This window comes from Rhinopithecus bieti, unplaced genomic scaffold (assembly GCF_001698545.2).
Source record: "Rhinopithecus bieti isolate Rb0 unplaced genomic scaffold, ASM169854v2 scaffold_36008, whole genome shotgun sequence".
In the NCBI taxonomy this organism is placed as follows: Eukaryota; Metazoa; Chordata; class Mammalia; order Primates; family Cercopithecidae; genus Rhinopithecus; species Rhinopithecus bieti.
The window spans coordinates 3,372,151-3,396,858 of NW_016816204.1; the positions used below are offsets into that span (position 1 = coordinate 3,372,151).

The 24,708-nt window shown below is 50.8% G+C and overlaps 1 protein-coding gene across 1 annotated transcript in view; it reads right to left on the reverse strand.

Moving 5' to 3' along the window:
* Positions 1-13,561, reverse strand: part of UNC5B (unc-5 netrin receptor B) — a 91,853-nt gene extending 78,292 nt beyond the window's left edge. The window contains 1 exon segment of the mRNA XM_017854647.1: positions 13,037-13,561. Coding sequence (XP_017710136.1) covers positions 13,037-13,115 — 79 coding nt within the window. The 5' untranslated portion in view covers positions 13,116-13,561.
* Between the last annotated feature and the right edge of the window lie 11,147 nt (positions 13,562-24,708).

A 24,708-nucleotide genomic window follows, 5' to 3' on the forward strand; every position in this document is an offset into this window, starting at 1 on the left:
GTTATTAAAAATGCTTATGGGCTGGGTGAGGTGGCTCATGCCCGTAATCCCAGCACTTTTAGGAGGCCAAGGCAGGAGGATTACTTGAGGTCAGGAGTTTGAGACCAGCCGGGCCAACTTGGTGAAACCCCATCTCTACTAAAAATATAAAAATTAGCCAGGTGTGGTGGTGGGCACCTATAATCCCAGGTACTTGGGAGGCTGAGGCATGAGAATTGCTTGAACCTGGGAGGCAGAGATTGCAGTGAGCCAATATGGCGCCACTGCACTCCAGCCTGGGTGATAGAGCGAGACTTAGTCTCAAAAATAAAAGATAAAATAAAATAAAAAATAAATAAATAAAAATGCTTATGATCTGATAAGATTTTGGAAAGGGAATATCTCTGCAGGAACTAGGGGGTGGAGGGGAGACTCTATTTGTCCTAGAAGCTTGAGTGGTCCTCCTCAACCCACCACAGGCTCAGCAGAAGAATGGTGTGAGGAACTGGCAAGGCGTGGCCAGCCAGGTGTGCTGCCAGCAGGCATATCTGCAGGGTGTCCTGGAGTCTGTGTGGCATGGTGGCAAGCAGTCCTCATGACCCATGTCCCCTTCCAACGTGAGCCTCTCTCTGCCTTGGCATTTACGTCTCAGGCTCTGAACAGTGTGGGAGCAACTCAGAGAGCGAAGACTGGTCCAGAGATGTGGTGGGCTGGGAGGGAACAAAATGCAGACAAGAAAACTCTAACTCTCTACTCCCTGCTGGTCCTGCCTGCCCCGTTTTCTAAGAATGGGCAGCCGGCCGAGGGATTATGTAACTTCTGGTGGGCATGGCAGATGGTGTGCTGGCTCAGACAGCATCAAACCCGGCACTGACACTAACCATCTCTGACGTGGCACCCGGGCCTCCTCTGCTCTGGGGTATGCAATGGGGTCAGGGTATGGGGACACAAAGATGGATGAGAAGTGGCCAAAACTCTTGTCACTTAGCTCAATAGCCGTGGTCAGCCTGGCATGGGAGAAGCTGGCAAAATGGGCATGTGGGCCCTCCCATCCCTGCCACACAGGCAGCAGTTCCCAGGATGCACCGCATAGTCCAGGGACTGTTCTGCAGGCCTCCTGCTGCCTCAGATCAGCAACCCCTGGGGGTTTGGAGAACAGTTTCTGAAGCACCACTCTGGGTGTTTTCTCACTTGGCCCTATCTGGCATTCAGCTTCTTTTGTTCCTTTTGCTGATGGGTAAACTGAGGCTCAAAGAAGGTGGGTGAGATTTGCCTATCACACAGAGACAGATTTGGCCTTAGAGCTGAAGATTCTAGACTCCTAGTCCAGTGCTCTTTCCAAATGTGTACAACAAGGCAGGCTCTCTCCCAAATGTGAATAACAAGGCAGGCTCTCCCCTCATTGATGATCCCCAGACGATTACCAAGTCACCCCACAGGCCTTCCTGAACTGTACCCATGGTCCTTTACAGCGATGGGCTTTGATGGCTGGAAGGCATCTCAGAAGTCCCTAGGATAACCCCACTCTACCTTATGTCTAATATGCCCATGCCAAGAAGGGAATACCAGAAAGAAAGAAGGTAGGTTCTGTGGATTTGGGATCCAGCAATCCAAAATCCTGCTAGAAGGCAGGATCCAGCAATTTGTGGATTTCCCTCTGGGTGGAAAGGAAAGAAAAGCGACCTTTACTGACCATGCCCATTCCCTTTGATGTCCCCACAACCAGTCAGGGGGCACACTTTATAGTGAGGAGATCCTGGCTCATGAAATTGTAGTTCGTGATGGGGCCAGGACTTGAACTCAGGTTTTCTGATTCCAGGGCAGAACCTCTTCATTTGGACAGAGGAAGCTCAGACAGGGGAAAGGACTAGTCCAATGTCACAAAGCAAATTAGCTACATGGCTAGGATTAGAATCTAGTATTTTATTTCCAAAGAAAAAAAAAGAATCCAGTTTTCTCAATTCTCAACTTGGGGCTTTTTCTGCTGTCATTTTGTGTGTGTGTGTGCCTATATAGAAGTCAGAAGTGGGATGGACCGGGAGGAAAATGTGGGGCTGAATCAAATTTGCAGCAGGGGTCACTATGCCCAGCAGCCCTGGCTTTCCTGGGCTGCCAGGGAGGAATTCCAGATCAGCCTCTGGCAGGGGCCCCTGACAAGGACCAGTAAGCCACCAGCTGAGGATGGTCACTGGACCAGGCTTGCTGCTGCCTGGGGATATTTACTCCCAAAGATGTCAGTACTGGACATGGTGCCACCGAGAGTCTGGATCAGCCAGACCCCATGGCCAGAACTGCTCTCCTGCACCAAGCCCAGCTCCTGATAAGAAGCTGGTAGCAGTTGCTATAGAGGCCTGAGGCCTGGAGTCAGATCTGGCCATGGCCTTTAGATATACCTGCTCAGCCCACACTTGCTCTCAGGCCTCAGAGTCTGTTGTCCATGCAGTGGGCATTCTCTTGAGCCACAAGAAGGCAAGGTGGAGAAAAGTGATAATGGGCTTGTGGCTACAAGTAGGAAACAAACATTTGAAGTGGCCTGGACCGGCTGTGCCTTACAAGGGCCACCTTGCACATAAGTACAAAGTTTACCAGCCCAGCAGGTGTTCTGCCAGTCTGCTTTCTCTATGTAAAGAGGCCAAGGGCACTTGACTGCAAAACTTGGTTAACTCTCCGTGGCTCCATTGAATTTAGTGAATAAATTCCTTCCTACCTAGGGGCTCTGATCACTGAAGACTTGGCTCTGGCTTCCACCGTGCTGGGTACACAGTAAGTGTTCAAAGAAAGCAAGCAGCAGATAATGAAGGAAGGGAGGCAGGCAGGCAGGAGGGGAAGGCTGGAAGCAAAGGAATGAAAAATCTAATTCTTTGGTTACTCATCCACAGCAGCAGGTCCATGAACAGCTGGGACAAAATCACAGCTACCTCTTGGGTGAGTAAGGTCTGACCATGAGTTCTCATTCATCCGTTCTACAGAGATTTACCCAGTACCTTCTGGGTGCCAGGAACACACACGAGTAAGCAAAATCAGACCCAGCCTCCCTAGTCACCTAGTGCCATGACTGCTCTGCCATCACCTAGTCATTTCAATCCATCTTGCCTGCCCCTGCTGAACCTGTCTCCCCAACCCTGGAGCCCTGGCTTGGTGACAAGGAAAGAATGCAGGCTGCCCCATCTGACAGACTCCCACCCACCAGAAGTCACTGCTCACTCCCAATCTCACTCTGCCCTGCTGTGTCACAGAATGACCAAAGGTGGGACAGGGATGGGGGAGGGGGCCACGGACAACTTTCCTGGAATTCCTGACTCAATTTCTTGTAAGCTCTGCATCCTGCATGGGTGTCCAGGTCCCCAGCCAGGCAGGCGGACGCCTCTGATCGCATTACAGAACTGCTTTCCTTGGGTGTTTTCTCCTGAAGGCAGTAATGCCTCCTGACACCGCTTGTGGCCTCTGGGGGTTGCAGGCTCCTGGGTGATCTCAGCAGAAGACCCCCTGGGGATGCCTCCTGGGTCAGGCCCAGGTGAGCACCAGGGATCAGAAAAAGCAGCCTCTCTCTTCCTGCCCCTCTCCCTGGCTCTCTGGCCAACCTGGAAACTGCCACTTTGGGACCCTCTGTCCCCCAGTTCTGCCCAGAGATGCATAGGGAGAGAATCAGGGCCCAGGCCCAGCCCTAGTCCTATCCAGGGGTCAGCCAGATTGGGCGGGGAGGGGAGGGGCGCGGTGGACGAGGGGCAGGAAGAGAAGGGAAGGCAATGGAAATCCACAGAGAACCCACTCTGCCAAGACTGCATATGTGTTAGTTCACGTCACATCAGCACCTGATGAAGGTAGAATCATGCCTATCTCATGAATTGGGAAGCTGAGGCACAGAGAATGAGCCACCTCTGGAAGATTCAAATCTTAAAGCCTGGGCCTTTTTCCACTGTACTAAGAGACCTCTGGCCCTGGAAGTCTTGAGTTGCTAGATGATCAGACACGAGTCAGAACCTGAATGTAGAATTTGTCTCCTGGGTAGATGTGCCAGACAGTCCCACCCATACCTTCATGTACACATCCCCTACCAGGGTCACACTCTCCATTTATCCAAAGTCTCTCATCTTTCAAGAGCCAGTTAAGTGCAAACCTTCCCTCTTCCAGGAAGCCTTTTCTGACCACCCAGGCCACAAGAGCTTCTTCCTTTCAACATTGAGACATTTCCCTTCATTCCACCCAATACATGGTGCCCATACGATGATGATAATGATGACGATGATGATGATGACAGTGAACATCACTGAGCACTTCAGAATATGCAGAGTACTTTTATGCATGATCTCATCTATCCCCAAATCTAATGAGACTGGTGTTACTACTCCCATTTTACAAATGAAGGAACTAAGCTCAGAACTAAGCTCAGAGAGGGTAGGCAACTTGCTCTAAGACACACAGCCAGATGGTGGCACTGCCAGGATTTGAACCCAAGTAATGTGACTGCACAACCTGCCCTCTTAAACATCACACAAGACCCCTCCCAAGACACATACATTTTGGCTCATCTTGAATGGTTGCTCTCTTGCATCACCCTAACCCTCCTTGTACCCCAGCATCACAGGCCAATGGCCCATGCTTCAAGAAGCAGCACAAAGCCCATCAGTTCTTCAAGAGTCAGGCCCATGGTTTTTAAGCTTCTGACCACAGAGCCTAGCACTTGGCCAGGCTGAATGAATGGGCATGTGCATCAGGTTTTAGGGTGGGCTGGTGTTCCAATACCCTACGTGGAGACAGGAGTCCTCATTCCCCAACCCTCAAGATTGGCCTCCCCCGGCCTCTGAGAAATGAAGCCATGCATGACACGGGGGCCACATCTGCAAAGTCTGTCCCTAACACACCCTCAGCAGGGTACACTTGAGCTTTGGAGTGGGTGACAAGGGTGGGGGACCACGGGCCTTTACTCGCACATGCCCAGGCTGCCTCTGCCAGTGGGGCCCTTCTCTACCTCCTGGGCCCTGCTTGGCATCTGGGGTTCTCAGTCTCTGAGGCAGGAGACGCTTATGGAGCAGGAAAAAGGGACCAAGTTCCCAGAGGGTGATTTACGGCTTCGGTGAGAGAGACACCCAGGGCCGCAAAATGCGTGCAAGGACATTCCAGTCAATATATTGACTTTCCGGAGAGGCCTCTGTAAACACAAGTGGTTCTGGGCCTCGGCTACCTCTGTTTCTTTCTGACTGCTAGGGTCTCTTCAGATAGAACCAGACAAAAACCCCACATCCTGTATGGATCATCCTTCCACCTCTGCCCCACTCCAGACTTACAGATAGGAAGGAAAACCAAACAATCAGAACCCAGAGAGGGAAAGGCATTTGCCCAAGGTCTCACAGCAAATGAAGATCAAGAGCCAGCGTCTCCTAACTCCTCGGCCAGGAGCAGCTGAGACTCCTGGCCCTGACCTCCCAGCTTTCACTCCCGTTGAGGAAGATGATGATGCATCACTGGGCTCTCTCTGGGGCAGGCTGCGTGCCAACAGGCCCTAAGTGCGTGCTGTGTGCTGGGCACTGTGCTAAGGGCTTTTCCATACATCAGCTCATGAGACTCTCAAGGCAATTCTGAGGATGATGTTATTATTACCCCCATTTTACAGATGAGAAAATGGAGGTACAGTCCAGTTAGGTGAGCTGCTCAACGTCACCACGTAGTCAATGACAATGCTGGGAGGCCATGTTAACCCCTCAGAATTCCAATTGGCAATGCCATGCACTCTTCTGCACCTGCAGCCAAGGCCCCGGGGAGAGGTGTGTGTGTGGAAACGGAGCAGCTGGGGGTTCCCAGATGTGGTGATGACAAAGGATCTCTCCACCCCTACCCCTGGCAAATGGCTCACAGAAGTGCTATGCAGAGGATTCTACCCTTCCCCTTCTTACCCACTTTGTGTTCTCCGGTGGGGGAAGGGCAAAGGTAGGAAAATACCTCCTCATGTCTCCACCCCCAATATGATCCCTGCCAGTGCTTAGAAAGTATTTTCTGGGCTCGTTCCAGCTTTGGGAGCCACACAGAGAGATCCAAGAAGAAGGAGGCCTTTTGCCTCCAGGCCCTGCCACAGTCCTAGCCCACAGAGTCAGAAGCAGCTGAGAGGACTTATGACCCAAGCACACACGTTCAGTTGAACCTGGGATGCTGGGAGGTGGAACGGGCCAGAGGGTCTGTTCCCCAAGACTGGCGTTCACCCCAAGATGGTGAACACCACAGATGCTAACAGGGGCAAATTTCCCAAGAGTAGGGAGAGGTCGGCTGGCACCCCTGCCCACATGCCCAGCTGGCTAGCCCCCCCATCCCATCCTCTTTTCAGGACATACTCTCAAAAGGACCGGAAAAGGTAAGAGTAAAGGTCTGGCACTCATCACCCGCCCCAGGAAGCCCCATGCCTTACAACTTTAAGCTATGCTCTTCCTTGCTTATCATCTGTCACCCTCACATGGCATCCGAAATGCTCTGAATGCCACTTAATATTTCTAGAGAGGACATCAGCATCCCTTACAGACAGCACCTCCTCAAGGGCTGTGACCAGGGCTGCTTAGGAGTTCTGACCTTGTGATGGTTCATACTGAGTGTCAACTTGGCTGGATGGAAGGATACAAAATATTGATCCTGGGTGTGGCTGTGAGGGTGTTGCCAAAGGAGATTAGCATTTGAGTCAGTGGGCTGGGGAAGGCAGACCCACCCTTAATCTGGGTGGGCACCATCTAATCAGCTGCCAACAGGGCTAGAATATAAGCAGGCAGAAACACGTGAAAAGAGAGACTGGCCTAGCCTCCCAGCCTACATCTTTCTCCTGTGCTGGATGCTTCCTGCCCTCGAACATCAGACTCCAAGTTCTTCGGTTTTGGAACTCAGACTGGCTCTCCTTGCTCCTCAGCCAGCAGACGGCCTATTGTGGGATGTTGTGATCTTGTGAGTTAATACTTCATAAACTCTCCTTTATATATATATTAGTTCTGTCCCTCTAGAGAACCTTGACTAATACAAACCTGGGTCCCAGTCCTGCCTCTTCAGCCTCCTAAGTGAAAGCCTCCACCTCCTTGGTGGGTTCTTACAAGGACAAAGTGAGATTGCACATATAAAAGGGTTTTGTAAACTGTAAAGCAACATGCACACCAGGGTGGGGGGAGGGACTGTGATTTTCCTGTAGGCTTCCCTGCTCCGAAACAGTCCATCTTATCCTAGAGTTGAAGTGATGGAAGTCCTTCCTGTGGACAGCCCTGGGAAAGCAGGGAAGCGCTTCTGTGACCAAGAAAGTGGTAAGGACAGTGGAGTCCAGCATGTGTGTGGGTGTGTCTGTCCTTTTTCAACTGCCACCACTGAGAGTTCCCGGCCCCAGTCACGTCAGCCTGAGATGGGGTCCTCCACTGGGGATCCCACCCACTCAAGCTCTGCTGGCCCGTCCACCAGCAAACTCTAGAGGCGAACTCACTCCCCTTGGGGGAGACAGGCTGAAGCATAAGCTGACCCAGGTCAGAGAGCAGATCTCCAAACCACAGCTGCTTCCATGCTCTGAGGAAGCTGGGAGTCAACTGCAGGAGACTCCAGGTCTGGGACCCTGGTCTTCCCAGGGGCAGTAGCCCAAGCTGCTGGGCTGGCTTAGGGTCCATCTCTGCCAACTTTCCTCCCCCTGGAGCACCAGGACCCACCTTCATGCAGGCCTGTCCCATCCACATTCAGCAGGGGAAGCTGTCCTCTGCCCTTCCAACAGCAGAGCCAGGCCAAACCCTGCTCACAGTGCAGGTGCGGGGCAAAATGAGGTCTCCTAAGTGCTGACGGGCAAATGGCCTGTGTCCCATCCTGAAGTGGAATCCCCAGTAGAACACAATGGATGGAGCTTCCCATGCCTGGTGGTGACTCACTGTCTCCACATTACACATACCTATTTATACACAAACACACCACAAGTGTGCCCATGTGACATTGCCCACCCCCCACATACCCAAACACACACACAGCCTATACACCACACATCCTGAATTACAAAAGGCACAACCCTCCTCAAACACGCATCCATCCTCCCGCACACACCCGGTGCATGCCTCGCCGCCACACACACCTGACACCCCAATGCAACACCACACCCACCCTCCCCTCCCACTGCAAACTCCCACCTCCGCCCACCTGCTTAATACACATTCTCACCTCCCCACACACTCCTTAATACATACTCTCACACCCACAAGCCTGCCTTCTTGGAGAAGAGAGCCAAGCCGTGCGGCGCCGCGAAGGGGTAAGTTGCAAGCGCTGGGGGCAGCCTGTTCTGGGAGGTGAGAAGGAGGGCGGCTCCGCGCACTCTCTCGCTAGGCGGTGGTGTTAGAGCTCTCGGGGCTCCAGCGGACCGATTTAGCTCGGCTGGGGAGGGAGGTGGAGATGGGGACTGGGGGTGGGGGGCGCAGGAGAAGGAAGAATCTAGCCCCCCAAGCGGCGGAGATGCTAATCAGGCCGCTTACTTGGAAAAGGTAAATTCGGGCGCTCCCAGCAGCCCAGCGCTTTTGGAGAGAAGGAAGAGGAAACAAAAGGGGTGGGGGTGGGGAAGCGGGGAGGAGGCTGATTTATGCTGGCACTTCAGCAAATATTTTCGCTGCCATTAGCATCCCCGAAGACCAGGAGGAACGCCGCGGGGACCTGTGGCTTAGCGCGCTCCGCCCGGGCTTGTCTGCCAGTGGGCGCGCAGCGGCTGCGGCGGTTCCGGGCCGGAGTTCCAATCCAGCGCCACCCAACTCCCAGTCGGGGAGGCCAGCGCCCGGATGCATGGAGCCGGGGGAAGAGCCCGCGGCGCCCCCGGCGGATCACAGACCCTAAGGGGGCGGGAGGTGGCGCCCCAGCCCCAACCTCTGTAGCCAACTCAGTGGGTGGGAAGTGCCCATACCCTAGGCCTTCCGGAAAGTGCTCTCTCCTTGTATTATTCTAATTACGGTATTTTTAATTTCCTTAAAAAATAAGAAACAGAAAAGCACAGAACGCACTTGTTTGGTTTCATTTTGCCTTCACAGCTTTAATGACTCTATTTGTGGAAGCTGTTTAGGAAACTGGTGAGGAGGAGAAGGAGGAGGACGCCAAGAGAAGCGCCAGCTCTGGCCTGAGCGCCGGCTGTCTCTTCCCTACCCTCTGGGGGCCATCTGCCCAGGCAGCAGTTTCCATGGGCCCAGGCTCCCACCCCCAAGTCCCAGCCTATGACCCAGCCCCCTCTGCCCTTTCCTGAAGGCAGCAGTGGCCTCCAAGCTGTCTCCTTTCCACCCAACCCCAGCTCTGAGGGTCAAAAGACCTGCTGCCTGTGGGCCCTGGGGGAGGGAGGTTCCCAGCACTGTCTATTGAGAATCACTAACCTTGTCTGAGAGCTCTTGGAATGGAAAGGATCCACCTCCCCCCAGCCCATCCCCAACGTCTTAGGCAGTCCATAAACCTCCTTGGAAAACCTCCGTGGCTCAGGGAATCAGGAGTAGGAGGCAGGCCTCATCTTAAGCCTGACACCCAGGAAAAGGGTCACAAGACCTTTGGTCCAGGAGAAACTCAACAACAAAGAGAGGTGGGGGAGGACAGGACACTGGCTCCCAAAGCTTTGAATATAACTAAAAGGACATATTCTGTCCCCAACTCTACAAATGGGTGCAGAGCTCTAAAATGCTAATGTTTATGTGGCCATGCAGCCCAAGGGAGCTTGACTTGGGACCTGTCTCCCTTCCCCAGGTCAGGGCAGTTGCTCAGGAGGCCAATGCTGGGGGTCGGGGCAGCCACCTCTGGGCACTTGCCTGGTGGCAGACCTTCGGCTCTGCCCTGTTCCCCTCTCCTGGAACACCTCTCCAGACTCCCAGCTCTCAACCTCTTTCCTCCATCCTGCCATGAGTTCCAGTCTAAAGCAGCCATGGAAGCAATATTATCTTTAGCTGCCTGCCGTAAGTGGTGCCTCAATTTCAGAGTCTCAAGCCCACACCCATGATGATGGGTCTCCAGTCCAGGTGGAAGGAAGGAGCTAGAAGCACTAGACTGAGGTCGTGAGGCCTCAGTTCAAGTCCTGGTGCTACCGGTGGGTCCCAATGTGACCTTGGGCAAGTTGGCCTATACCAAAGTGTCAACAGTTAAATAAGTAGATTGGAAAAGAGGGGAACTGTTTTATCCTACAGAATTCCCTGTTTGTGGGGGAAGGGAGAGAGGTGGAGGAGAGAGATTACAGGAGAAATTGCTCCCCTGCAGTGGTACTTTCATTTTAATGAGAAAACCCATTAAGACACTTGATTTTCCATTTGTTTAAGTGAGATGGGTGTTTGTTACAGTGAGTGCAGAGGGAGACAAGGACAGGCTACCATTGTGTGTGCTCAAGTGCGTGCACACGAGCACACACACGCACACACACCAAGCAGAGACACTACAAAAACTCTGATTTTAATTGCACCTTAAAAAGAAGTATTATCTTGACACCTCGACTCTTTCTCAACCATCCCAGCCAAAGGCCATGGAAAGGCTCATTAAAAGGTCCAGGAAGGACTGAAAGGTGGGGTGGGAGATTTCCAGGGCCAACCAGAGCTTTTGAAGTGGCCTTTTCTGGCTAGTCACTTGCTGAATCACCTTCTAAGGGTCTGGGGTTTTATGGTTCCAGTTTTGATTTCTCCACCATCAGACTTTACAGCTTAAAAAAATTCTCAGTGCTGTAAAGGGAGCTCATTCCCATATTCACCAGGGGTGGGGTCGGGGTGGGGAAAAGGAGAGAGAGGTGCCTGCCACTTGAGGGGAGCTTGGACACCCCTAGTAAAGATCCATCTCTGCAGGGAGAGCCTCGCCTGCCTCAGTTTGTTATGAGGCTCACAGAAGAGGGGTGGGTGGATAAGAATGGGAGGGAGGGTCTGCTGGGCTTGAATCAGCCTGGCTATTGGATAAGAGCCCTTCACACAAGTCTTCAATCTGTGGCCAAGTGAAGGCAAGATTTGGAGAAAGCCAACACTCTGGCCTTGATTTTCCCCATCAGTGAAATGGGGCTTGTGAAAGATCCCCTGGAAAAACCCAAAGAACATTCTGAAAGAATGATGCTCTGTGCCTGTGGCATTAGAGAAAAAAGATTGTGTGGGAGGAAGGGACATGTTCTCCCTCCTGAAGGCAGGTTCCTAAGGGCCACACATTCTGTGCAATGAGAAGGCTGCAGGCAGACCCCACCAGTTGGCCCCTCTCCAGGCTGGTGGGCAGGCAGCTCCTGCGGCGCTAAGTAATGAGCACAATTCCAACACCGCTTCTGCTCGCTGGTGAGAAATCAAAGCCGGGTATTAGAGGCCATTTCTGACTGGGCACCGTTCGTGCCCAAATCCATCAAAGCCCTGGGCCTGGGGTTTCTTCTGGGGAAGGTGGGGACTGGATGCTTTGTTAAGCAGGAAATACAGGCCACCCCCAGCCTTCCTGGCCAAGCCCACCCACCCAGAGAACTATAGGCCAACCAGTCTTGTCTTTCTCCTACTGCAGCCCCTCATCCCTGGTAACCTAAGTATTTATTCCTGATCCCACTGTCCTGCTGGTACAAAAGCAGCTTCCCAAGACACAACCCAGCCCATGTGCCATTTACAGAGACTTCACCCTACCCTTCAATCATCTCCTCAACCCCCCTCCAACCAGAAACCAACACCCCAACCAAGCACCTCCCACGTCTAACTGCACCCTTTAAAACAAGGTTGGACATTCAGTAGCCTGCCTTCCCCTATCCCCATCATTACCTTCCAACTTCAAAACACTGCTTTAAATACCAGAGTCTGCCCAAATCATAATTAACTTGGATCAAATGGTTGAGTGTTGTAACTCTACTGCACAGGACTTGCACCAGGAAAAAAGAAAAAAAAAAAAAAGTGGGGAATGTGCTAAAGCCAAGCCCTCACTCCTGGCCGTGGGAATCACTAATTCCAGAAAGAGGAATCTTTGGCTATAGAGGGGGGAAGGGCGGATGTCAACATCGCAGCAGGAGGTAGGAGGTTGGGAGGGCTGCGTCATCTCGTCCACTTTCTGCTCCAGTTTTCCTGCTCCATTCTCAGCCTCAACTCAGAGAGGACTCCGTGCAGGAGTCCCCGTCCCCACCTGGCTCCGGAGCCGAGGCGCCTGGCGGCCGTGGCCAGCCCACTTGCTTGGGTTCAGGTACCAGAGAGAGGCTGGCTCCAGTCAGTCCACAGCCTCCCCGGGAAAACGCAGCCCAGCCAGCGACGCCAGGTCCAGTTACAGGACGAGCGAGAAACGTATTCATCCACAGCGAGAGAGGCGAGTTAGGGACTTTATTTCAGGAGCCCACCAGTCCGCTGAAGTCATCTTGGTGGGTCCAGAGCGGCGCTGTACCAAGGAGAGCGCACCTAGTCTGTTCCCTGGACAGCGAGAATGTCAGTGACCCATTTAAAAGGAAACTCCGCAGGATCCCTAGGAACCCCCCCCGCATCCAACACACACACACACACCCCAACATTCAGAAAAAAAAAAAAATCCAGACCTGCGGGCCCAGCGATCTCGGAGAAAGCTATGTGTGCAGGACTTAGCCCTCCCCGCGTCAGGAGCCCTGCAAACCAGCCTCCCCCGGCTGCCGGAGCCCTTCCTGTGTTCAGCAGGTCTTTCGCTCTCTCCCTCTAGTCTGCGGATTCCTGTTCCTACAGCGTGTAAGAGCCTAGGCGAGCCGGGACCAGACTAGTAAGTTACCGGCGTAAGGCAGCGAGCGCACACCTTGCTTATGTAGCCACAGTTCTTTTTCGGGGCGGAGGCCAGGCGCGCGGAGAGCCGGGGGTCCCCAAGAGGCGGATCCTCCCGGAGACTCAGACACTGACTCCGACACCCCTTCCAGGGAGAAGAAGGGATCCCTTTCAGGAGCGAGCAGGGAGCTTTCAGTTTACTGTGAACCCCCTTCCCTGCGCCCCCCTCCCGCTATGTGGATGCGCCATTGCCCACTTTGGGAGGCAGTAAAATCTACATTCTAACTTGGGCGCCCTTGACGCTTTCCCTGCGCGCATCGATGCGACGAAAGACCACCTCAACTTCAGGGTAGAGTGAGGCGCAAGGGTCCCCTAGCCCCGCGCCCCCAGGCCCGATCGCTTCCTACCTGCTTGGCTCAGCCTCGGGTCCCAGCAGAGCAGCAGTGCCAGCAGCAGCGCGCCCCGAGCTCCGCTCCGGGCCCACATGCTCCCGCGGCCCGGTTCGGGCGCCTCTCCCCCGGGGCTGTCTCCCTGGCCCCAGCCTCGCCGCCGCCGTCTTCGTCGCCGCCGCCTCCTCCTCGCCGTCCTCCCCGGCGCCCGGCCGCGCCAGCCCGTGCCTTCCGTGGGGGCAGCGGCAGCCACGCTGCGCGGAGGGCCGCCTGGCACTCGGAGCGCGGTGGGTGCCTGGGACCCGCTCTCGAACCAGGCTCCGGCGCGCCCCTCTGGCTCCGGGTCTCCGAGCGCTCCCCTAGCTCCGGCGCTCTGGCTCCGAAGTTGCGCGACCGCTCAGTGGCGCTCGCAGCGGCGGCGCCACGCAGTCCCAGCCCTTGTGCGCGCCTCTCGGAGCTCCGCGGCTGCCTGCGGCTCCGGCGCCCTAGCCGGCCCCAGCCGCCTGCCACAATGCTGAGCGCCGCCGCTCGCTCTTAGGAGTGAGTTCGCCAGCCGACTGGACCGCGAGGGGCCGGGCGGGGCCTGGCCGGCAGAGGGCGGAGCCGGCAGGGGGGCCTTGAGGGGGGACCCGACGGCCATCTGGGCGCGGCCGCGACAGAGCTGGGGTACCCGGGAGGAGGTTGCTCTCGAGACACTGGGCGGGCGCAGCGCTTTGAAAAACCCGGCCGCTGGAGAATGACTGGACGTGGAGGCGGCCCAATTTTCGCTTCCCCAAATTAAGGAAATCTGGCTTTGCGCCTTCATTTGGCTTGGCCATGTCAGCCTTCTCCTCTGATTAAATGTAGGACTCTCACTTTTGACTCCCTTGTCTGTAGTATGCGCTCTGCCTTCCACATGTGGGGATCTTTCCAAAAAAAGCTCCCAAAATGAGAACACCCAAGTCCTGGTTACGCTGGGGCTTACAGCAATGTGAAGCTGGGTATAGATTAAGATCGTCCTGGCTGGCTCTGCTTGTCTGTATGATCTTCGGCAGAACTGTTTACCAGACCCCTGGACACCCTCCAGCACTCTGATCCTGGGTTGCTGTAAACCAGCCTCCTACGTGACAGTGGGACAGCCATTTTTGCTTCAGTGTAAACTTGGACTCTGCCCCTTACTTACTGTGTGACCTTGAACAAGTTACTTAACAATTCGGATGCTGCCTTCATCATCATCTGTAAAATGGAGGAAAAGGATAACTATTTCATAAGGGGGTATATAATTAAATTTTTAAAATTGTGTGGAAATTGCAGTGCAAGTATCAATAATCTCTTTCCAAGATTCTCCCTTCCCAGCCTGTCTGATTCCAGGGGGAAAGTCCTAACCAGCCAAGGGTGGTCCGAGGAGCACGTGGGGACAGGTGAGGTTTGAAGGATGGGCAGTGTCTTGGGATTGAAACCCAGAGAGGTCAGAATAAGGGGATCAGCTAACATAGGCAAAGACCTTCCCTGTGCCAGGCACAGGGCTAAGCACTCTGTATGCATGTCAGTTAATTCTCACAACCCTCTGAAGTAAGTGCCATTTACATCCCATTTTACAGATGAAGGACTTTGCACAGAGGTGTAAAGCCACCTGCCGGAGATCACACTGCTTGGAGTGAATGAGTGACTGAGCAAAGGGGACAGGGGAGATGGGATTGGAAAGAAACCCTCTAAACGGGGGAGCCTCCCTCGAACACCTTCCCTGGGGATGGATTGGGCTGTGCGAAGGGGACTGTCCTAGCTGTTTCCCCAGAGGTGAGGTGAAGGCAGGGCTACCCAGTACCCTCTCCACACACACTCCCCTCACAAGCCCGGGTCTGGAGTATCTGGGGGAGGTCGTGCATGCCATCAGCACATCTCCCTATCTGGGCACCCAGCATCAGGAGGGTGGCAATGGGTGGACCGGGACTCCCTGGGGGAAAGACTTCCGTCAATTGAGAAAGGTTGCGGTGGGGCAAAGGTAGGTTGCTTAGCTTGGCCTCTGACAGCCCAGGCAAGGGCAGTGGATGAGAGTCAACAGCTCAGCACAGCCAAACAACTCCACCTTGCAAATACACATGCACACACACACCTACCCACCCATACACACCTGCAAAGGTACACACACGAAAACATACAACAAAGACACAGGTGCGATGTTTCACCTCCAGAAACATCACACCTACAAATAGGCACCCCACTCCAAAGGCACCCACATACCAAAGATGTATGCCTAAAAAAAGCAAACACACAGGCGCACACAGCTAAAAACATGAATAGGCAGATGACTGCCAAGACAAATAGATATTTAGATACTTAACTACTGCCAGGAAACACATACAGGCAGGCCTGTACCAAGACCCACATCTGTCATCCCCTGGATGCAGGCACATGGTCAAGGTTGTGCCTATGCTGGAGAGCTCAGCAGGAACCTCAGCAGAGAGGGGCAGCATGCCGAGACCACAGCATGTTCTCTCTCTCTCCTTCAGGCCTGTGGGGTATTGCAGATTTTTCTAAAAAGTTCCAGTCCTTGGAACTTTGCTTTTTAGGTGGTAAAGTGTACCCAGCAGGCCTTTCTAGTCCAAGTATCAGGTTTCATGTCTTTGTTTAATTTCTGGCTGCAGAGAAGGGGACTGAGGATAGGGGCAAGCAAAAGTCCCTGCCAGTCCCTGCCCCACTTCCCTTCTCAGCCTAACCACTCTCTCAATTCTTGAAATACACTCATGGGAGGTCCTGGGCCCTGCTCTCCCTCCAGGACTCCAGCATCAGGCTAGGGGACTTTGCATGTTGGGAATCTCTCTGTAACTGCTCTGTGCCCCTGCTCCTGTACCAAGTCTCTGACCCTTCTCCAGCCACCTGCAGCTGAGCAGTTGCAGATGTAGTTCCTCTCCAGCCCTGGCATCTCAAGAACGCAGGCTCTCAGCTGAGGCCAGGGAGGGGGCTTCAGAGGGAGTCAGACTCCCCCGAGCCATAACTTCCCCGGGATGGGTGAAGAATGTGCAGGGTCCCTGCCCATGGGATGACACATTAAGATAGCAGGATTAAGATTTGCTAGGGTGTTCCCAAACCCAGTGCCATGGGCCTCACAGCAAAAGCATCCTGCTAGGATTAAGCATGAGGACAAGGTAGTGAGTTGCTTGAAGTCAGGGGCCCTGTGTTCCCTGTTCCCCACGATATATCTAGCACTGAAGACAGTTTCTGGCATAGCAGGGATGCAAGCAACGTTGGTTGAGTGGGTACATTAATAAGGCTGGGGGGAAAGGGGTTGATGGTCAAAGGGCCTACAGAGTTGCTATGTGAGACCCACCTTCCCCTCCTCTCCATTTCCTGGGGTCTGGGGGTTCTGAGGCTGGAAGTGGAGCAGGCTTTGTGGCATAGATCTCCTTTGAAATCAGTCCCAGAGCCAGTTCTGACCCTTAGTGGGGACTGCAGATGCTTCCACCGGTTCCCCTCACTTCTCTCAAACCACAGGAGTGTGTAGGAAAGAGTTCTGGATCTGGACGGCTGTGGCCCTAGACCTGGGGGCTGTTCTTACCTGCTGGGGGATCTTAAGCCAGTTACTGAAACTTTCCAAGCATCAGTTTCCTCAATTGTAAAACAGGAATAATGACCTCACAGGATTAAGAATAATAAGGCCAATAATCTGACTGTATAAAAACGCCCTATTTGATAACAATTACTATTTAAAAGCAGCTGTAGGGGCTCCCGGCAGGAGTAGCTGGCGGCTTGGGGTTGACACCTCCCGCTCCGCCGGGACCGTGTGCGCGAAGGTGCCACCAGGCGGCGCGCTGCCGCTTACGCCTCCCCGTGGCCGCCAGTCTTCCTCCTCCGGCAGTGGGAGGATTGCCTTGGCTCCATCCCACCTGGGGCCGCCCCACAGGGTCCTTGCCCCGGGTCGTCAGGGTAGGGGGCTCTCAGACGACTCCGTTTGCAGGATCTTGAGTGGGAAGGCTTGGGAATGAGTTCACGATGTCTTCCCTGAGTCGTTCGGTCCAGAACGGACCCCAAAAACCTGGACCCTGGAGAAGGGAAGCACCTAAGCCTGAAGTCCTTAATGCTTTACCATCTCTTTGTAATAATATTGTCAGAGCTAAGGTTGAGTGCTTACTATGTGCCAGGTAGGATTCTAAATCTCTTAGGCTGGGCGCGGTGGCTCACGCCTGTAATCCCAGAATTTTGGGAGGCGGAGGCGGGCGGCTCACTTGAGGTCAGGAGTTCAAGACCAGCCTGGCCAACATGGGGAAACCCCATCTCTACTAGCAATACAATAACCGGGCATGGTGTCGCACTCTGTAATCCAAGCTACTCGGGAGGCTGAGGCACGAGAATCACTTGAACCCAGAAGGCGGAGGTTGCAGTGAGCCGAGATTGTGCCACTGCACTCCAGCCTGGGCGACAGAGTGATGCTGTCTCAAAAAAATAAATAAAAAGTACCATTTTAAACATTTTAAAGTGCACAATCCAGTGGTTTTTAGTATATTCCCAATGCTTTGCAGCCATCACCCCTACCTAATTGGAGAACATTTTTATCACCTCCAAAAGAAACCCCATACCATTAACCCCATTCTCCCCTCCCCCAGCCCCTGGCACCCACTAATCTACTTTCTGTATGAATTTGCCTTTTCTGGACATTTCATATAAATGGAATCATACTGTATGTGGCCTGGGTCATTAAACTTGGACTCTTAACCTCTACTAAGTACTGTGACAACCTTCTTCTTCCATCCAGCTTCCCCAGTCTTTCCACCAACCCCTCTAGGTCTTCTCACCGCTCTTCAGGCAGTGTAAGCAGTTAGCCACAAAAGCCTTGGGCTCAGGCAGATCTGGATTCAAATCTCGATTCTATCTTGGACATTAATGAATAAATAAGTTATATTTATTGCCTCTGCTGTCACCTTCTCAAAATTCTTTTATTGTGAATTTTTAAAAGGCCATCTTTTCATTTTAGAAGTTTTAATTTTACAGAAAAATTGCAAATATAGTAAAGTTCCCATATGCCCCTCAACCAGTCTCCTTAATTATTAACATCTTATATTAGCATGGTACCTTTACTACAATTAATGAACCATTGATACATTATTATGTGCTAAAGTTCATTCAGATCTCCTTAGTTTTTACCTAATGTCCTTCTGTTTTCTGTTCCAGGGTCCCATTCAGGATCCCACATGGCATACAGTGATTGTGACTCCTCAGGCTCCTCTTGGCTGTGACAGTTTCTCCGTCTTTCCTTATTTTTGATGACCTTGACAGTTTTGAGGATTATTCGTTGGGTATTTTGTAGAATGTCCCTCAATTAGGATTTATGCATTTCATAATTGTTAATTTGGAACAAGGGACCCTGATTTCCACTTTACACTGGGCCCTGGAGATTACATATCCGGTCCTGCTTATGCTTTATGGCGTGGAGAAAAAGCAGGCTGAGCCAGAGCTGGCACATGCAGCAGGCTGTGGCTAGCATGCCCTGGCATTGCCAGGCAGCAGGGTGGCAATGGGGGTTGTGGGGGGCTCAGTGCCCTGAATGGGGGATGCTGGAAGCTAGACCTAGGAGTGAGAAGGAGACCTTAAACATGGGAGGGCAAACCACGTGAGTAAAGGCCTAGAGTCAGGTATGTGACGGTATGGTCAGGAGGTGGCCACATCCTCATCCTGCCCCTCAAACAGCACACCACAGGGCCAAGAAGGGAAAAATCTCTCCATAAGGGCAAGACCTGCTGTGCTAGAGATGAGAGTTGATTCTGTAAGAAACAGGAGTCATGGGTGCTGACTGAGCTGGAGAGAGGCCACACTGGAGCTGTGCCATGGGAGCCTCCTTGCGGCTGGGTGTCAGGGCAGACTGAGCAGGTGTCAGCAAGGTAGCCACTGCATGGTCCTGGAACGATGAGGCCTTGGCCCAGGGATTCAGGTGGCAGAAACTGTGGACTCTGCAGAGGGAGAAAGAGTTCCCCAGATTTGGTGTCTGAGGGCGGGTGGGTACTTAGGGATGGAGGAAGGGAGGGGTGCTGGGTAGAGTGGCAGAGGTTGCAAGGGGAGATGTGATGAAAGGAGGAGGATGGCTGGGCTGGGGAGAGGATGGCTGGGCTGGGGAGAGGATGGTGGATTTGGGTTTGCACTTGGTGAGTTAAAGTTCCCTGTGGACTTCCCAGCACATAGCAGTGAACATAGGACTGACTGATGCTACAGGAGTGGTATCTTAAGAAATAAGCATGCTAATGTATGCTGGGTGTATTAGGGTTCTCCGGAGGGACAGAATCCGTAGGATATATGTTTGTATATAGGGAGAATAGGCTCACATGCTCACAAGACGAAGTCCCACGATAGGCTGTCTGCAAGCTGGGGAAGGGAGAAGCTGGTAGTGGCTCAGTCTGAGTCCGAAAGCCTCAAAACCAGGGAAGCAGATGGTGCAGACTTCAGTCTGTGGTCAAAGGCCTGAGAGCCCCCGGCAAGCCACTGGTGCGAGTCCCACAGTCCAAAGACTGAAGAATCTGGAGTCTGATGTCCAAGGGCGCCAGGAGCAGAGGGAAGCATCCAGCACAGGGAAAAGAAGGAAGCCAGAAGACCCAGCAAACAAGGTTAACCCACCTCCTTCTTCCTGCTTTGTTTTGGCCGCACTGGCAGCTGATTGGATGGTGCTCACCCACATCGAGAGAGGGCCTTTCTCTCCCAGTCCACTGTATCAAATGTTAATCTCCTCTGGCAGCACCCTCACAGACACCCCCAGAAACAATGCTATGTCAGTCTTCTAGGCATCCCTCAATCCAATCAAGTTGGCACCTAATATTAACCATCACACTGGGCAACTGTAGCAAGTCAGATACCTGCCAAGAGCTCCGTCTGAATTAGCTCCTTCGTTCTCCATGATTACCCATGAGGAGATGTTATGATTGTCTCCTTTAAAAAAGTTATTATTGCTGGTATCTTTTAGGCAGGACTTGAAGCCGTTAGTATGTACAGAAGTTCCCCACCCTTATCTGCGGTTTCGCTTTCCATGGTTTCAGTTATCCACAGTCAACTGAAGTCCAAAAATGTTAAATGAAAAATTCCAAAAAACAAAACAATTCATAAGGCTTAAATTCTGTGACTTTGAGTGATGAAATCATCCCTTTGTCCATCCCTTTTAAAAATGTGAAAATAGACTTGGTTTCCCTGCTTAGCTAGAAACTGAGGCCAGAGTCAAACCTAGGCAGTGGCTTCTAAGCCTATATGTTAAACAAACACAAGATGCTGCCTCTCTAAATCCTGTGTGTAGTTCTTTTAATGATGTGATTTCCCGCTAATCATCTCAATTGTTCTTAGAGGTTGGTGTTAATCATGGCCCGTGACAAAGGAAACCACAGCTCCAAAAGGGAAAATGACTTGTCTAAGGTCAGCTGGTAAGTACTGACCCTGAGATTTTAAACGCACATTCTTATGATTAGTCCACATTACCAACCTTCTCTAGGTTCTGCCTGGACTTATGGATAGGGAGTTATCTGTCTAGGGGGATAAGGAAGGGGAGAGGCTACATATAGTCTAACAGGGCTTAAAATAACGAGATAGTCCTATTAAACTTTCTCACTCTCTATTGTTTTAAACATTCCAATTTAAATATATTCAGGTAAACATCAAGTTACTTTGTCTAATAAAAACATCAGGCCACTTCACATTTGTCTTAAAACTACAGTGATATACCTTTTGACATATAAAAATGTCTTTTGCCATTTCAAATATGTTCAATTTCAGCATTGTGCATGTGATACTTCCAGTATTGTTCATGTGTCATGGACCATTAATCAAATTAAACACAACATTTATACTATCCAGAGAGTACAAGATAAATAATTCACTCAATGGGATTAATATGTAAATCAGCTTTATTTACAAAACACTAGCTCAGGAATTATAATACTGTGAAGCTTTCATTTAGGCAGAAGTATAATCACTGAAGGTACAGCACTTCCTTAAACTAAAAATGAGAGATAATTAAAAATAAATTTGGAAGACAGACAAAATTCCGACATTTCTTGTTGTGGTTCTGGATTTTCGGTAGCAGGCTCTTTTGAAAGCTGAGTCAGCACTGAAGATAATTCACTAGTATTTTCAGGATAAATGCCAAAGATTTCTTCCAGTGACAAGTATGCTGAAGGTGATTCACAGATGCTTTCTGAAAGACCAGGAGGAAGAGGAGGTCCCTGTGCTGTGAACTGCCCTCCTGGATACATTAGCTGTAAAGATCTTTATTGAAGGAAGAGGCAGAGGAAAGAAACCCTATAGCAAAGTGGAGTGTGTGCCTGTGTGGGAGGAGAGATAGGTGAAAAACTCTTTCCTGTTGACTTCTGACTCCTTGATGAATGGCCGTATGGGGAGTGCCGCTTGTCAGATATCCCATCCTTCTTGAAATTTCAGCACCCAACCTCTGGTTTGGAATATTTAGATTTCTCTTTGTTCAACTCTTTTGTTATCAAATCGATTTCTTCTGGACTAAAAGTTGGATCTGGTTAGCTTTGTAGTAGTTTCTTCTAGATCTTCTGTTCCTGATGACTCTTCGTCATTGCTGGCATCGTGTAAGCAGGACTCAAAGCTGTCACTATGTGCAGAAGTCCCCCCTTATCCAAGGTTTCACATACCCACAGTTAGCTGAAGTCCAAAAATATTAAATGGAAAATTCCAGAAACAAACAATTCATGTCTTTTGCTTTTGAGATAGGGTCTCGCTCTGTCACCCAGGCTGGAATGCAGTTGCACGAACAAGGCTTACTGCAGCTTCGACCTCCTGGGCTCAAGTGATCCTCCCATCTCAGCTAAGCCTCCTGAGTAGCTGAGACCAAGGCATATGCCACCACACCTGGCAATTTTCACATTTTTTTGTAGTGACATGGTTTCACCATGTTGCCCAAGCTGGTCTGGAGCTCCTAGACTCAAGCAATGCTCCTGCCTCAACCTCCCACAGTGCTGGGATTACAGGCATGAGCCACCGCACCTGGCTTTCAAAGTCTTAAACTACGACTTTCTGAGTAGAGTGATGAAATTTCACGCCATCCCACTCTGTCCCACCTGGGACATGAATCATCCATTTGCCTAGTATATGGACATTGTCTACCTTACCTGCCTGTTAGTAACTTGTAGCCATCTCCGTTATCAGATCCACTGTGGTGATATCTTAATGCTTGTGTTCAAGTAACTGTTATTAGACATAATAATAGCCCCAAAATACAAGAGTAGCAATGCTGGCTAATTGGTATAATTGCTCTATTATTCATTATTATTATTCATCTCTTACTGTGCCTAATTTATAAACTAAACGTCATCATAGGTGTGTATGTATAGGAAACAACAGTATATAATAGGGTTTGGGACTATCCAAGGTTTCAGGCATCCACTAGGGCCTATGAATGTAGACTCCAGGTTAAGTCGGAGGACTACCATGTGTGTTTGCAGAGATACGAGTTCTCTCTTAATATGGTGAAACTTTTCAAGAAATTTTTGTTTTCTTTAAATTAATTTTGTAAGTTGTATGTTATTTTTAAACAAGTGACAACTTCTGCTCCAAATTGAGAAAGCTGTGAAAAATTCTATGATTGTTGCCCAGAACATTGTCACCCAAGGACATGTAGGAAACAGGACCTAGGCTGATGCTGGCTGGGGAGCGTTGACTGTTGGAATGAAGGGAACCCAGTGGTAGAGAAGGTCAAGGACAGGAAAGTTAAAGAACCAGCATACCCATGTTCCTGCTCTGTGCTTCCTCTTTTTTTAAAAAGTTGAGTGAGGTGTGATCTATATACAATGAAATACACAGGTCTAAAGTGTAAAATTCTTTTTTTTTTCCTGCTCTGTCACCCAGGCTGGAGTGCAGTGGCGCGATCTCGGTTCACTGCAAGCTCTGCCTCCCAGGTTCATGCCATTCTCCTGCCTCAGCCTCCTGAGTAGCTGGTACTACAGGTGCCCGCCACCATGCCCGGCTAATTTTTTTGTATTTTTAGTAGAGACAGGGTTTCACCATGTTAGCCAGGATGGTCTCGATCTCCTGACCTTGTGATCCATCCGCCTCGGCCTCCCAAAGTGCTGGGATTACAGGTGTGAGCCACCATGAGCGGCCTAAAGTGTAAAATTCTATGAAATTTGACAAGTAAAGACATCTAGTAACCATAATCCTAACCAAGATAGGATCATTTCCATCATCTCAGAAAATTCCCTTGAGCTCCATCCCAGGTAATCATCATCCTGCAGAGGCAGCCACTATTCTGATTTCTAACATCATAGATGAGTTTTGCTAATTCCAAAACGTCACATAAATGGAAACAGATAATATGTACCGTAATCCTACCTTATCTACTGGAGATGTATTCCAGGGCCCCCAGTGGATACCTGAAATTGGGTAGTATCAAGCCCTCTATATATAGTTGGCCCCCTGTATCTGTGGGTTCCTAATCCGTGGATTTAACCATCTGCAGATCAAAAGCATTTTCTTTTAAAAAGTAATAGAAAATTACAATAAAAAACTACAAATTTTAAAACTACAGTCTAACTACATAGCATGTACATTGTATTAGATATTATAAATAATAGAGATGTTTAAAGTGTATGGGAGGATGTGCATAGATTGTATGTGTTAACTTTAAAAATCATGAGATCCATAAATGTAGAAAAGACGACTTTTTTTCCTGTAAAAGTTACAGCCTGCAAGGTGGCCATCCTGCAGGCTGGAACGCATAGCCTCAGGCAAAGACCAGAGCCAGGCCCTTCCAAGGAGGAGGGGTTGGGGTAGCAACTTTGTGCAGAAAGGGTTGGCTAAATATACATATTCAACAGGTTACAGGGGAAATTATAAATATTCATGAAGGTAGTCCTAAATGCAGGCATATAGAACAAACATGCATATAACATACAACCCATGTTCACCTTAGGGTGGAGCCTTCATATTTAAATGTATTACAATAAGGCCCTGTAAGTCAAAAGGGAGGCAGGGACACAAAGGCACTCAACACACGGCCTCTGTAACTCGGCCAGAACCAGTCCACGGTGAGTGGTCTCCGTAATCAGGAGAAGGTTATTGGAATCGCCTCTTGTCCAATCACAGCTATAGCTATGGTGGAACAGGGGCTGGGGTCAGCTACCCAGCATCTGATGGAGCTACAAATTCTGTTAATCTTGCTTATCTCCAGGCCAGTGCTTGTTTAGCTGCTAGAAAGAAAAGCCTTGTGGCAGTTAGAACATAGCTTCTCCTTTAAGTGTAGGGGGTATGCAACTTAACCCTTGCTTGGCATGGCCTGAGGTCCTGTTTATAATTTGTTATCTTATTGCCACAAAGAGTCTGTTCTGTCAGTCTTACAGTCTCTGTTTTAATATCAATGGTGGTCAGTTGTTGTGTCTAAACTCTAAAAGGGAGGAGATATAGTGAGGGGTGTCTGACCTCCTGTCATTTCCAGGAACTGTTTTTAAGGCTTTCCTGGGGTCCCCTTGGGCAAGAGGGAGTCCATTCAGTTGGTAGGGGATTCAGGATTTTATTTTTAGTCTATGTATGCAAATACTATGCCATTTTATATAAGGGACTTGAGCAACCATAGATTTTGGTATCCATGGGGGCTGGGGAGGGGGGTGTCCTGGAACCAATCCTCTGAGAATACCAAGAGACAAGTGTACTATGTTTTTTCCTAAAGATACATATCTACAATAGTTTAATTTATAAACTAGGGACAGTAAGACATTAACAACAAC